The following is a 16,089-nucleotide window of genomic DNA, read 5'->3' as shown; positions in this document are numbered from 1 at the left end:
TCTCCCCTGTTTTATAATCCCCTATCTAGCCCTGCCATTAGAGTAATTTGGCAGCTACATCCAGAGCCTGGTGCTTATTGTCCAGCTAGATTTAGAATCATTTTTGTAACCATTGTTATGCAGTCAATTTTAGCTAGTAAGGACTGAATCAAAAACCTGCCCTGGGAGCGCCTCTGACAGGACTCCATCTTAGGCTCACTAAATATGAGAATCCTATTTAAGATATACAGATTTGGCTGACTTGAAAAGGGGGGGGGGGTTTCGTAAAAATCTGAAAAAACTTTTTTATATGACTTCTTGTAATATTCATGTTATGATATTTTAATTATTGATTGCTTTTGTATTTTCCCGTAGATTTTACGGCCTCTTTGAATGTAAATCACCTTGAACCTTTTTGGTATAGTGCGATTAATATGTAGTGGATTAGATTAGATTAGAGCTTTAAAAATTCACCCTTATCTTTTACACTTCTGCACAAAAACATAGGCAATGAGGTCCATATTCCAAAGGGTTAAATTGGGCAGGAGAAGCTCCTGTCTGCTTAAACCCCACTGCACTAGCCAATGCTGGATATTCAGTGCCATTTTACGAGAGGTTGCCACTAAATATCTCCACTCTCTGGCTATTCCATAACTGGCTAGATTAGGGTGGAGTGGCAGCTTAGTTAGTGGGGGATATTCATTATATTATCATTTATATACCGCATAACCTTTTACAGTATAATCGTGTTATAACGGACTCGCTTATAACGGAATATCGTCTATAGTGGACGAGGTCCGCTGGCCTCGGCCGTGCATCTTTTATGAACCTGCGGAAAAGCAACACATATAGCGGACTTGCATATAACGGACTTTCGCATATAACGGACAAACAATTTGGTCCCCAGAGCCACTTTTAGCTGTAAGTTTTGTTCGGCTATAACGGACATGCAAATTATTTTTCTTTCTGGTGCAGTACGACATAATGCTTTAGAACAGGGGTGTCCAACCTTTTGGCTTCCCTAGGCTGCATTGGCCGAAAAAAAATGGTTCTGGGGCAGCACTAACAGCAGCAAGACAGAGGAGGGAGCCAGCAAGACGAAAAACACCCGGGGGCAGCAGAGGAAAACACTGCCATCGCCCTCGACCGGGGCCGCACAAAATACTTCATGGGGGCCGCAGGATGGACACCCCTGCTTTAGAACATCTTTTACTGTTCTGGTTTTGCAATCATTTCGTGCCATACTAATGTTTTGCTGAGTTTTGTTATTGATGTTGCTGATGTAGCTTGTGCAGTGACTGTTGTTCATTGATTGTACGTTGTTTCAAGTTGACCTAAATAAAGTTTTTTAAAAATGCAACTTTGGATATAACGGACTGTTTTGCCAAGTCCTTTGAAGTCCTTTATACTGTATAGTTCAATGCGGTTCACAGCTTTAAGAATCTGAGACAATCACAGGAACTACAAAAAAACAATTAATATGTCATGATTATGTAGGAGGAGTGTGTGGTGCAATGGTTGGATCTACAGCCTCAGCACCCTGGGGTTGTGGGTTCAAACCCCGCCGCTGCTCCTTGTGACCCTGGGCAAGTCACTTAATAGCCCCAGGTACGTTAGATAGATTGTGAGCCCACCGGGACAGACAGGGGAAAATGCTTGAGTACCTGATTGTAAAAACCGCTTAGATAACTTTGATAGGCGGTAGATAAAATCCTAATAAACTTGAAACTTGATTACAGAAATTTATCAAATAAATAGGTTTTCAAAAGTTTCCTGAAGTGTTTGTACGATATAGTGTTAGCTATTATCCGACTAAATTCCTTGTCTCTCATAGCAGCCTGGTACAAAAGTAGTCTATCAAAAAAATATTTTATATCGACATTCCTTAACAGAAGGGAACGTGAAATCAGATAGAAAGCGTTGGGACCATTTTGGTATTACCAATTCAAAGTGATCCTTCAAATAATTTGCTGTAAGACCAAACAGCACCACTAACTGACTGAAAGTAAGTACATAAAGTGAGAACAACAAAATAACTGTCCTAACTTTATGCACCGAGTTAACCGGACACTGGTTTGAATATCGGCTGGTGCCTACTTAACTTCAAGTTTTTATTAAGACTTGATATACCACACCTTGATCATCATTAATGCGGTTTACAATTTAAAATCAAAAGTAAATAGTGAGAAGGGAAGGAAAAGAAAAGGAGGAAAAGAGAAAAAAAGAAAAGAGGAAGTAGAGACGAGACCAAGAGTCGGCAAACTAAGGAAGTCCACAGGGTAACCACTCTAACGCAGGCCTAACATAGTGGGTGGAGGAAAACTAATCAAAAGTATCTTTGAATAGAAAAGCCTTTAGCAGGGATTTAAAGCAATCACTGGACGGCACAGTATGGTGGTAAAGTATACTGTCAATTTAAAAAATTTTCAAAGTCTTGAGACTGCCAGTACCGCGCATGCACTAGTGCACAGGTGTCAAAGTCGGTCCTCGAGGGCCGGAATCCAGTCAGGTTTTCAGGATTTCCCCAATGAATATGTATTGAAAGCAGTGCATGCAAATAGATCCCATGCATATTCATTGGGGAAATCCTGAAAACCCGACTGTATTCCGGCCCTCGAGGAGGGACTTTGACATCCCTGCACTAGTGCCTTTCCACTCGACATCTGCTCGCAGGACCATCAGGTCCATAAAAAAGCTACAAAGTCAACTAGGGTAGGTGGGATGGTTGTGAGAATATCTGCCCGCAGCATATTCTTACATGTGGGACTCCCTAGTTGGAACCATAAGGGTTGGAGAGTAAGTTGGCTTTAAGTAGACAATAAATTTTGGAGAACTACTTGGCTGAACCGACTGTCTCGTCTGGAATGAGTCTCCAAACAATAGTAGAATGAGAATGTAAGAAATGAGGACCTAAGTGGCTGCATTACAGATATCCTCAATGGGAGTGTATGGAAAACTAAGAACTGATAGTCCCATAAGCCAACGTCAGGTGGGAAGGCACCGGCGTATGCACGGTATGGGCAGTCTTGAGACTTAGGGCTCCTTTTATGAAGCCGCGCTAGCGGTTTAACTCGCGTAATACCGCACGCTAAACTGCCAGCTGTGCTAGTCGCTAACGGCTCCCTTAAGCAGGCGGTAGTTTTTAGGCCAGCGCGGGGGTTAATGTGTGATGAAAAGTCGTGCGCATTAACCCCGCTAGCACGGCTTGATAAAAGGAGCCCTTAAAATTTTTTTTAAGTGACAGTACACTATAGCACTGTCTGTACTGGGCTCTATGGATGACGTCACCCACATGTGAGAATATGCTGCCTGCTTGTCCTGGGATAATAACAAGAAGTCAACGTTCATTCTTGAGTAAAGGAGTGACACTGAAGACTGAACAATTAATTATATTTCAGAGGGCTTTGGTTAAGATAAGTTTAAAAATTGAACATAGTACTTTTCACATCTCATATCTTTTAAAATTCAGAAATGTGTTCATAATCTGTAAAGCTCACACAGCTTCATCTATATTAGACAGTAATTTGGTGTAGTATATCAGCAAGATTAACTGATCGATTGGATGGGTTTTTTTTTTAGTGTATATAGTGCAAATTTTGTTATGTATGTTTTTATGTAATCTGTCCAGAGCTTTGGATGGAGCAGGATATAAATTTTAAAAATAAATAAACTGCTGCATATCTCAATAATTGCAATGGTGCATGGAGAATTAACAATGTACTGTAAAAAAAAAAAAAAAAAATCCTCTAAGATCTATTACAAAAAGTTATTAAAATTAGCAACACTACAACAGATCAAAACGTTCAAGATACTGAAAGGAATAGACTTAGTAGATAAAGACAGATTGTTCACCCTCTCCAAGATAGGGAGAACGAGAGGGCACTCTAAAGTTAAAAGGGGATAGATTCCGTACAAACGTAAGGAAGTTCTTCTTCACCCAGAGAGTGGTGGAAAACTGGAACGCTCTTCCAGAGTCTGTTATAGCGGAAAACACCCTCCAGGGATTCAAGACAAAGTTAGACAAGTTCCTGCTGAACCGGAACGTACACAGGTAGAGTTAGTCTCAGTTAGGGTGCTGGTCTTTGACCAGAGGGCCGCCGCGTGAACAGCGGCAATTCTTATATTCTTATAACATGGTACAGTTACGCACACTTCGAGAAAGAAAGTTCAGTGAATTCCACACTATCACTTGTGCCGTTAACAAACTGTAGGTACCATTACTCTGCATTAACTGCACAAAAGCATTCTCCAAAAATGCTGGGAAAACCCCACCATCACCACGTTTATGGGAGTTAAGTGCAAAACTCAGTAAATAAGCCCCTCAGGATTTGCTGGAACTGCTGCCATTAACAGCGTTCACACAGAAATCTGGTCGCTACATTCTCAGGGCATTACCGACTTATGACAGGCAAAAACACTTCTAGAAACGAGCTTAAAATTGTGTTCAATTTATATTAGCTCAAATAGGAAACAAATTTCAACCCTAGGCACTCAATGCACATTTATTTTCAGATCCACTGGGAGAAAGCAAAAATAAGGTCAATCCACAAAGGACTAACATTGCTAGGCAAGAAATTCACAGGAGAGCGTAATGGCATTCAGGGACAGAAAATAAACAAGTTTTTCTTACATTAGACTCTAAGGAAATGTAGAAGAAAGGATTAAATGAATGAAGGAGAAAGGATTAAAATGAAATTCAGAACTCATCTGTGTCCTGTAAGTTGTTGAGAGCAGCTCACTTAAGTCCCAGAATTAAAATTCTGCTGTGCTTTTAAATAACCAAGTAAAAGCTTACTATGGAACATCTTATATAGATCAGAAGTCTAAGATGTTCCATAGTAAGCGGTTCATAGACAACGGCGCGATAGACAACGGCGCGCCCGGACAATTGAGCGCAGCGCAGAGGCGCGCACCGCTCAAAATTACTGTTTTTAGGGGCTCCGACGGGGGCTTTGTTGGGGAACCCCCCCACTTTACTTAATAGACATTGCGCCGGCGTTGTGGGGGGGGTTGGAGGATTGTAACCCTCCACATTTTACTGTAAACTTAACTTTTTCCCTAAAAACAGGGAAAAAGTGAAGTTTTCAGTAAAATGTGGGGGGTTACAACCCCCCAAACCCCCCCCCACGCCCCCCCAACGGAGCCCTATAAACAGTAATTTTGAGCGGCGCACGCCTCCGCGCTGCGCTCAATTGTCTGGTCGCGCCTTTGTCCTGGCGCGCTTTTGACCTGACACCCTACATATGTGTATGTGGGACTTGCAATATGTAGTGTTAGAAGCCCCCTCTCTTCCTCGCGGTGGTGATTTATCCAGAGCCGATTGGAGGAAGGAACTCCAGTAGATTCACTGTTTCAATACCATGCATCCTTAACATTTTTTTGAAACTGTTTGAATCTTTATGGCCTCAGGTTTTTTTAAAAATTCCTATTGGGATATTTTGGGTGAATTAGTTTCAAATTAGGTGCTGTGGGTGGATTGAGTGTAGGTTCTTCCAATAGTGTTCATTTCTGTGACATCATCGCGTGCGTCATCACAGCCTCTTTTTGATGGCATGGTTCCGCAGCGTGTCCTGTTCATCGTTTCAAAACATCTATTAAGATTTGAGGTACCATCTGGGGCTCCATTTCTTAAAAACGTTTTACAAGTTACTGCACTGAATTCATTAATATAATCATTCATAGACCTTTCATCAGTTGTTTCTTTGAGATTGCATTTTGCTCGGCTTCCTGAATCAGCGTATTTGCAAAACATGGTCTGTCTCGAGGCCAGGACTTACATTTACTACTACTATTTATAATTTCTATAGTGCCGAAAAGCGTACGCAGCACTGTACATTTAACATTCGATAGACAGAAGAGCTTACGATCTAATTTGTACAGACAGAGGGGATATCTCAGGGTTGGAGAGATTCTGGTAGAAGAAATGATTCAATAGGTAAAGGTATCTATCTGACAGTGAGTGAGAGTTAAAAGCAGTTTCAAAAAAGTGGGCTTTTAGCTTGGATTTGAACACTGCTAGAGACTGTGCATGACGTATTGATTCAGGCAGCCTGTTCCAGGCATATAGCGTGGGAAGAAAAAAGGGACGGAGTCTGAAGTTGGCAGTGGAGCAGAAGGGTACAGATAAGAGGGACTTACCCGATGAATGGAGTTCCTGGAGGGAGCACAGGGGGAGAAAAGGGAGGAGAGATATTGAGGGGCTACAGAGTGAATGCACTTGTAAGTCAGTAAGAGGAGTTTGAACTGAATTTGGAAACGGATGGGGAGCCAGTGAAGTGACCTGAGGAGAGGGATAATGTGAGCATAGCAGCTCTCAAGGAATACGAGTCGTGCGGCAGCATTTTGAACAGATTGAAGGGGTGAGAGGCGGATGCGCGGGAGACCTGAGAGAAGTACGTTGCAGTAGTCTAAGCGTGAGGAGATGACAATTTACTGACAAGATAAGTGAATTTACATTTACATTCATTTTGATACATGTGGGACATCAAGAACTTTTTTAAAAAGAAAATTTTGTGCAATGATTACCGTACTGTAGAAATAGATCATCCGAGATGACTACTAGTTCTTTGTAACTTTATGGTTGTTCTTTGCAAAGAGTTGATCTATGAGCACAATATCTTGTCTTTATACATTTAAGGCTATCGCTGCTCAGATCAGAGGTTCTCAGGAGGTGTATGAGAAGAAGCGGGAAGTGGTATAATGGGTCGATCATGATTCCACCATTAACTATTATAAGGAGTTAATATCGGTATAGATTGCCTTCAGGTGATGGGTTCAGTACTCCATATATGGTGAAACAGAAAATACTAGAGTTCTATTCTACAACTTAAGAATATAAGAATAACCTTACTGGGTCAGGCCAATGGTTCATCTAGTCCGGTATCCTGCTTTCGCAGAGGCCAATCCAAGTCCAAAGTACCTGGCAAAAAATGGGCAGAGAAATGGCAGATGAAGTTCAATGTGGAGAAATGCAAAGTAATGCATTTAGGCAGTAAGAATAAGGAACACGAGTATAGAATGGCAGGTGCAACTCTGGGTTAGAGCGAACAAGAAAAGGACCTGGGTGTACTGATAGATAGGACCCTGAAGCCGTCAGCACAATGTGCGGCGGCAGCAAAGAAAGCAAATAGAATGTTAGGCATGATAAAGAAAGGAATCACGAGTAGATCGGAGAAAGTTATAATGCCGCTTTATAGAACAATGGTCAGACCCCACTTGGAATATTGCGTCCAACATTGGTCTCCCAACCTAAAGAAGGATATAAAATTGCTGGAGCGGGTTCAGAGGTGAGCAACAAAGCTAGTAATGGGTATGGAGAAACTGGAATACGAGGATCGACTTATGAGACTGGGATTGTTCTCCCTTGAGAAAAGGAGACTGCGAGGGGATATGATCGAGACCTTCAAAATACTGAAAGGAATCGACAAAATAGAGCAGAAAAAACTATTTACATTGTCCAATTTGACACGGACAAGAGGACACGGAATGAAGCTGAGGGGGGACAAGTTCAGGACGAATATCAGGAAGTTCTGCTTCACGCAGAGAGTGATGGACACCTGGAATGCTCTCCCCGATGAGGTTATTGTGAAATCGACCGTCCTAGGATTTAAAAGCAAACTAGATGCACATCTCCTTATGAGAGGCATAGAAGGATATTGGTGACTACAAATTATGCCAGGTGTACACCTGGGAGGGCCTCCGCGTGTGCGGATTGCCGGACTTGATGGACCGAAGGTCTGATCCGGAGATGGCGCTTCTTATGTTCTTATTCCATGCTACCATTCCATGTCTGTCTCAACAGCAGTCTATTAACTTTTCCTCCAGAAATTTATCCAAACCTTTTTTAAAACCAGCTACATTAACCGCTCTTGCCACATCTTCTGGCAATGCATTCCAGAGCTTAACTATTCTCCGAGTGAAAAAAATATTTCCTCCTATTGGTTTTAAAAAGTGTTACTCTGCAACTTAACTACCAGTCTTCCGGGTGGTTTAATCGATTGTCTTATGGATCTTTGGCACAAAGTAGATCCTTGGGACCCTCGGATATTTCTCAATCAAAAATTGGTACTCTTTGAAAGTAATCATATCATCCTTATAATGTTTAGCGATCCATACCACTATCAAAGTCCTTAGATTCTCTGTAGGATCCTGATCCAATTTTTTATAAGCATCTGCATTTTGCAGTTAGCATGTTGCTTCCATCTCATATTCCTTCCTATCCCCTTTACAATAATTTCCAATGATAGCATATAGTAGGGGGGGCACTACTGGGCAGAAATTAAATTTACAGAAATTTTGGGTTAGTAGGAAGAAGGAAGGGGGGGAGCCATTCTAAATGCGATAGGTGTCAGTGGTGCTCTAAGACTATCGCAGGGGTGTCCAACCTGCGGCCCAAGAGCCACATGCAGCCCCGTGAAGTATTTTGTGCGGCCCCGGTCGAGGGCGATGCCGTGTTTTCCTCTGCTACCCCCAGGTGTTTAACGTCTTGCCGGCTCCCTCCTCTGTCTTGCTGCAGCATTTGTGCAGCCCCAGAAACATTTTTTTTTAGCCAATGTGGCTCAGGGAGGCCAAAAGGTTGGACGCCCCTGCAAGAGGGTTCTCAATGAACTGTCCCAAAGAAAAATGTAGTATTAAAATCTAAAGGGATCACTGACTGCAATAGTAGTTATGTGATTTATGCAATCTTATGTCCATGTGACTTAGTATATATAGGTCGCACAAGTAGACAAGTAAAATTGAGATGAAATGAGCACAAAGTCATGCTTACTAAATGAAAATCTTCAAGCCCCCGTGGTACAGCACTGGGTTGCTAAAAAACATATGATAGGAGAATTAAGTGGCGTATGATCATCTTGAACAAGGGTGGGAGGGTGGTAATTTAGAGAAGGATTTAAATTTGAAAGCACAACGCTGGATATATCAGCTAGATACGGTAGAGCCCAAGGTGTTGAACGCTGAGGTAGAATAGGCTTCTTTGATTGGATAGCTCTAATCCAATGAAGTGCGGGTGAAGTCAGCTGTTATTATGATAGGGGAGTGCTTAAAGGGTGAGAAAGACGCTGCCGCCACCTTGCTCTTTGGAAATTGTGGGAGTCAGATGACAAAAAAACGGCCACGGTAAGCGTACGTTTATGAGCGTTTGAAAGGGAGGAACGTTTTGAATTAATAGCTGTATTCTTAATGTTCCTTTTTTTTTTTCTATAGGGATAAATTTCTGGAGGAAAAGTCATTTTGATGCAAAACATGTCGGGTCTGCCTCTCCCAGGTCTGAATGTTTAAAGAAACAAAAAAGATAAGTGATTAATTATAAATGACTGTAGCACTTTATTTATATGAAAAAAAAAACCAAGTTAAATTATTATAAATAATTATTGCAAATAATTTGATGGGCCAGTGAGGCGATCACGTGTAATTCTTCCCACTACAGAAAATTTAGAGAGCGGTGGAGTGACGGTACAGAGGCCCGAAGATACTTTAGTCTGAAGTTGCATTTAAGAGTTTGTGACACTTGGAAAAAGTTGTGGGTGTGTAAATAAAGCAATTTCCAAGTATATTTGCATTGAAAATAATATCTTTGCGTTGGAACCTGTGTGTTTTTATATAATATGCATATGCTTTTAGTCTCATATTAATTTCAATTTAATACTTAATATATCACACTAAAAACCGAAGTGCTACAGCGGTTTACAATTACAGTACCCCCTCCTATTCCATGGTTTCAGTACCCGCAGATTCGATTATTCGCAATTTTTTTTTTTTTTTTTTAAAGAAACGCTGCATCCTGGACCTTCCCCAGACCTTACCTGGTGGTCTAGCGGCGATGTGGGGCAGGATCGATCGCCCTACGCTCCTGCCCCGTGCAGAGCCATCATCAAAATGGCTGCCGTGAGTTCCCGTTGTAGTCTCGGAGACTGGTCTGGTCTGGGGAAGGTCCAGGACGCAGAAGGGAGGCGAGGGTGGGTCAAAGCCGGCTCTGAAAGTTATCCGCGATATTTCAATATTCACGGGCCAGCTCTGCCCCTAACCCCTGCAAATATTGAGGGTCTGCTGTATAAAAACAACACATTATAAGAAGTTATAAACTTAAAAACATGTCATATTAATTGATATCATTTGACGTGGCTTTTACAGAATGATATTAATATCTTCAAGAATGATTTTTAGGCTTCTATGGTCATATGATGAACTGGCAATATGTTTCTATGGATCAAGTTTTGTTTTTTTATTCCCTTCTCTTTCTATATATGAATCCTTTCTACTTATTCCACATATTCTAAACAGGGCTTCTTTAGCTCTTTTCATATATGCGTTTTCCACATACAGAACATATTTTTTAAGCATTTCAGTGCAATAACAAAAAGCAGAAAAGGTATTGTGCATCAAAGTACATATAATCGGTCTGGTCTAAGTCACAATATTTCAGTGAACTTACAAAAACACTAACAGGATTATATGAAAGCCACTCAAAACACTTTAGCACGGCAAAGCAGGGTTCCCAACCCTTACATTTGCGAAGGCAAGCGAGCCCTTTCTGTTGCTTGGCTTCAACTCGACAGTCACACAGAGACTTAAGGGCAGAGCTCTAGCCTTTCACCCTAGCAAGTCTGCCAAGTTTGAAGATGGTCGGAGGTAAAAAAGATAAGGGTAAAGGAGATGGAACTTGACATACTGCTTTTTTTCTGTGTGGTTACAATCAAAGTGATTTATATGCTTATTTTGTGCCTGGGGTAATGAAGTGTTAAGTGACCTGCCCAGTCACAAGGAGCTGCAGTGGGAATCAAACTCACGTCCTCAGGGTGTTGGGGCAGCTGCTCTAAGTACTAGACTACTCCTTTATAGGGAAAACCTGGACATGCCCTCTTTTTAGAGGACTGTCCAGGTTCCCGAACGGACTTTCCAAAACCCAGCAGTTGGTCTGGGTTTTGGAAAGCACTGAGCTCTGGTCGCGTCTGGAGGTCGAGAGGGAAAAAAAAAAAAAAAAAAAAAGAGACGAGGCTTTTTGGAGCAGGGCCGGAGGAAGAATGAGGCAGAGCCATGCGTCTAGGTTTGCCCTTCATAAAATATGGCAACCCTACTCCTTTATGCCTTAGAGATAATGAGGGGCCAAGCCCTGCAAAATTTAAAGCAAAATATAAAATTCAACCCCTCCCCCCTTCAGCTAACTAGTAAAAGTCATGTAGGTCTGCTGCAATAGAGATTTACAATCGCTGTTCTTTCTAAGGTGCACGCTCGAAGGGACACATGAAATTCCTCAAGCAGCTGCTGCACCTTAGGCCTTGCTTGAACCACTGTATCGGTAGCGTGGAATATTAAAACTCTTTGGGGTTCCGGAATCTTGCTATTCTTTAGAATTCTGAATGGAATGTTGCTACTCCTTGAGGTTCCGGAATCTTTTGTTACACTTTGGGATTCCAGAATCTTGCTATTCTTTAGAATTCTGAAAGGAATGCTGCTACTCCTTGGGTTTTGGCCAGGTATTAGTGACCTGGATTGGCCACCGTGAGAACGGGCTACTGGACTTGATGGACCAGTAAGGCTATTCATATGTTCTTATTTGCTTAAGGAATGATCTCTTCAGCTTTATTTTAATTTTAATTTAATAATGTGAGATTCATCCGAGTAAAAATGACTTCCAAAGACTAAACACTTCCTGTTTTTTTTTTAAAAAAGTCCCGTGTTAAAAAGGTCCTTACTTTGCATCGAGCTCTCTAAATCTCCATTCAGGACATGAAATGCCAGGAAATTCCCCTCCCTGCCATCATTGTTAAACGAACAGAACAGTAACCTGAGCCTTCATTAGATCTATGCTACAATAATAAAACCAAAGAGATGTGAACGTTCACGATGCCCCGTTTCCTTCTTCGGTCTAAAAATTAGCAAATGATTAATGACTGTTTTACAGCAATGGCCTTGTGATGGAGCACTGGGCTGACTACCAGGGAAGCCTGGCTCAAATCCTGTTGATGCTCCTTGTGAATTTGGGCAAGACATTTAACTCTCCACTGCCTATGCCCTATGGTGTTCAAGGTTAGACTTTAAGCCAGTGTCGCTACAAATTATAACCCTCGCATATGCCGATAATTTACTCATATTCTTATCTAATCCTGCTTCTCCTACTCCAATTAGTCTCCAAATTCTCGAATTGCTCTGGATATCGTATTAATTGGGATAAATCAGAAATTATGCCTTTAAATAATAACACCTTTCTCAGACTTTTCGTTGGGCACATTCATCTCTGAAGTATCTTGGGACCCTTTTTCACAGAGATAGGAATGTTACGATGTCTCAATCTGTCTGCAATAACCGCCAAAGTTGAGGCGTTGCTGCCTCGCTGGTCCCCCTTGTCTCTCTCCTGGTGGGGGCGTATGGAGGCGATTAAAATGACCATTGCTCCGATTGTTAACTATTATCTATCTATGCTTCCCAAATTAGCTCCGAGGGCGTTCTATTGGACTATAGAAAGCAAATTGTCTGATTATCTCTGGTGCAAAAAAACTCCCCGAATTGCTTTGAAAATACTTAAATCTTCCAAAGACAATGGTGGGATGGGTTTCCCGGATTTCTTTCTCTATCACATTGCTGCTTTCCTTCGATATAGTTCATTTTGGTTACGAGATTCAAATCCAGACAAACGTTTTTCTGCCTTGTTCTCTATAGAACATCTGGTACATCTTATTCCAATTTCTTGTCTACCATACATTCCCATGCATATGTTACCCACTAACTCCGTCACTATTAGTGCCACTATTCATGCAATAAACCATTTTGACTCTATCTCTTATAAGAGTCCTTGGCATACCACTTCCTCTCCTCTCTGGTGTAACTCTCACCTCCAAATTGATAATCGCCCTATCCACTGGCGTTCTTGGATGGACAAAGGTATCTGGACACTAAATCAAGTTATTGAAAATGATTCCCTCTTCTATCCTTTTCCCAGATTATGCATAAATTCGCCCTCCACCCATCAGAATGCTTTTGATGGCTCCAACTCTCCCGTTGTTTAAAAAAATGTTCAACCTCAATTTTTGTCTATCCTAAGTCATCTGCCTTTTTAACATCTTCTCAAATGGGAGCAGTTTTGGGCCACACTGTCCCTTTTTTTATAAGGAACTATGATCTCATCTATTTCCCAGATCCAGGAAATCTACTGACATTTGGTCTACAGACACGATATGGCGCGGTAACGACAAAGATTAGGACCATTATTTTAGTAAAATTGTTCGTCCTACGGCCTCCTCCAGTATATCTCAATCTTTGTACTTCCTGTCATATAAAGCTTTTTGGACTCCTAATAAACTGTTTCGTGCCGGACTGAGGGATTCTAATCTCTGCTGGCATTGCCGTTCGGATTTGGGTGATCTTCGCCACATGATTTTTGCTTGTCCCGTCCTCGCCGCCTTTTGGTCGCAGCTCTGGCACACCATCAAGCTGATTTTCCCGATTCATTCCAATTTAACTATTGACGCTCATTTTGAGAGCTCTAGCTGTTGATGATACCCTCACTTCCAGTCAGAAATCTCTACTTAATATCTTGCTTGCCATAACGGTACAGACTCACTCAACATTATATTTTGGTGGAACACAATACTCATGATACATTTATATGAAGTTAAAGCAGCAGAATTCTCCAACAGACAAGTAGTTATATCCAAGATTTGGGATCCTATTAAGAATTTCTCCTCATAACTGTTGACATCTCCTTTACTTACTTCCACTAAGTACTCCAATTTCTAATCTGACAATTCTTAATACTCTACAAAGACAAATATTTAATATTATGCTTTTCGGATTGAGATGCTCACCTTGCTCTTGATTAGTAACACTTCTATCTCAGACAGATGTTCTCTTCTTCTTTTCTCCTCTTTTCCCTCTCCAGGTTATCCTACAGCCCTTTATGGGACTACCATGATACAAACTACCTGTTTCATTGTTGTAACTGCTGTTTGAAATATCTCTTTGTACTGTTGGATGGTCCTATTCAGGCCCTCTCATATTTGTATTTTTGTTCTCTCTTTTCTTTGATAAAATTCTAATAAAAATGTTTGAAATGGAAATAGGAAAAATAAACAACACACTTCTCCCTCTGTATTTGCTATGATAGGGGATTAACAGACCCGCAAATACAGAAAAACTGTGAATAACTTTTTCATGTTATTCGCTGTTTTCTATTAAAAGCCATCATGAATATGGTGAAAACATGAATAACATGGTAGGAGACCTGGCCTGTTCCTGAAGGAGAGGCAAACACGGTGAAGAAAGTGCCGGGAATCAGCTATTTTCTCTGTAAACGCTTGGAATCAGCGATTTCTCTATGCAAACTGACGTAATTTTTTTGGGGGGGAGCAGCCAGCAAGCTAAAAACCACAAATAATCAAAACCGTGAATACTGAAACCGCAAATATGGAGGGAGAAGTATAATATTAGCTGGAATTATTGAGTGCTCTATCTGTGACGGAAATCTGAATAAACCTGGATGAGTGGTTCAGCAGTTATCAGGAAGAGACACAGATAAATACAGTGACATTCACAAGTTTGATCATATCACGCCATTCTTGAAGGAAGCACACTGACTTCCCATACAGTCATGCGGTCTCAAATATGGCAACAGTTCTCTCTCACACTGGAGAAGAAGGACGGGGCTTCAGCTCTGTGGATGCAGCCTAGCTCTCTGGGAGAAGCAAGGCCCTCTGGGGAATGAAGTCCACAGAGTACACCTTACTCATACATCTTAACATAAAACACTTCAACTTGTTCTTACGGTATATAAGAAGCCGAGCAAATGCCCACATAAAGTGAAAGCAGAACATAAGCTGTGCGGATAGTAGGTCGAATGCTACTTACTATCCAGATAGGTTCCGGCTCTGACCACCTTATCCAGATTTTCAGTGCCAACCATTATTTGGATAGTAATGCTGAATATCCAGATTATTATTTTTTTTTTAATTTCTGCAGCTAGCGTTATTAAAAAAAAGAAAATGCTGACCATGGTGATTGATTATTGATTATTTTGCGCAATCTGCAAAACTGAATTCTATAATTTTCATTCTTAGATTTTTTTTTTTTTTTTTTTTTTTTAATCCAGTCTCAATTTCATCCTTGGGATTTCTATAAAGAACATAGTCACACTTTATTTTTAAAATACATAAGATCTAAACAATTCTTCAAATTCTATAATTAGCACAATTGTATTTTAAATACCACCAGTTTTCCTTATAGTGTGAATAAAAACAAATCAATCATACATGCAACTAATCTTAATCTTTGTTTATTTAGATTATTACTATGACAACATGGTTCAGCGTGCACACTATCTGCCTTGCACCCTGCACTGTATTCCAGGCAGATGAATCATCTCATCCACATTTGAATACCAGTACAAATAAGTCTAATTTACGCTTAGCACTTGAACTTCTGTTTTGATTTTTTTTTTTTTTGTAGTTAGGGGAATTGCAGTCCAGATAAATGAGTACATACATATTAAATATATATAACAATCAAAGCAGTATTTTCTTTTCAGATAAACCCACAGCATAAAGGACATAAGATGAATTGTGCTGGGTCATACAAGGGTCCACTGAGCTTGGCATCTTGACTGACAGTAGTAGTCAGTTTGGGTCATGAAAATCTACGAGGACTTTCCTCCAGGAATTTGTCCAAAGCATAATTAAGGAAGAGAAGTCCAATAGTCATATTAGTCCACCTTTGTCCACCCTCATACAGCAAATTTAGCCCAGTAAAAGATACTACAAGAGATTTCGGGAATACGTACATCCCTTCTTCGGGCAGATTCATCAGAGAAAGAGACCCATGAGACAGCAAAACACAGTGAATACTGTTCAAGCCAACTGTGACGAAGAGATGAGTCAGAGAATCTGAGATAAGTCCCTGGATTCATTAGTATTTCTGTTGTGTTTTAAGATATTTTCTGTGGATTAAAACATCAGTGAAAAATATGTTGCCATGGAATCTTCTATTCACTGACAGCAGGTAACATCCCAAAGGCTTTTAGCGTCAACTTTCATTGTAAGTGAAGAAGAGTAATCACAACACAATTTGACTTTGCAGGGAGATAAAATTCCCAGGTCATTAGATACCCAAAAAAAAGATGTA

The 16,089-nt window shown here is 40.8% G+C and overlaps 1 protein-coding gene across 2 annotated transcripts in view; it reads right to left on the bottom strand.

Annotated features, from left to right (window-relative positions):
- KIAA1671 (KIAA1671 ortholog) overlaps window positions 1–16,089 on the bottom strand; it is a 282,787-nt gene that overhangs the window by 114,441 nt on the left and 152,257 nt on the right. The window contains exon 6 of one of the 2 annotated variants that reach the window (XM_033955255.1): window positions 14,994–15,904. The exons of the other annotated variant lie outside the window; for it this stretch is intronic. Within the exon in view, the coding sequence (XP_033811146.1) occupies window positions 15,893–15,904 (12 nt within the window). The 3' untranslated portion in view covers window positions 14,994–15,892. Of the gene's footprint in view, window positions 1–14,993; window positions 15,905–16,089 lie in introns of those variants that run through there. 2 annotated transcript variants of the gene reach the window in all.

This window comes from Geotrypetes seraphini, chromosome 8, assembly GCF_902459505.1.
Source record: "Geotrypetes seraphini chromosome 8, aGeoSer1.1, whole genome shotgun sequence".
NCBI lineage: Eukaryota > Metazoa > Chordata > Amphibia > Gymnophiona > Dermophiidae > Geotrypetes > Geotrypetes seraphini.
The sequence above is the reverse complement of the archived record's forward strand: the minus strand, read 5'-3'. Positions and strand labels throughout refer to the sequence as shown.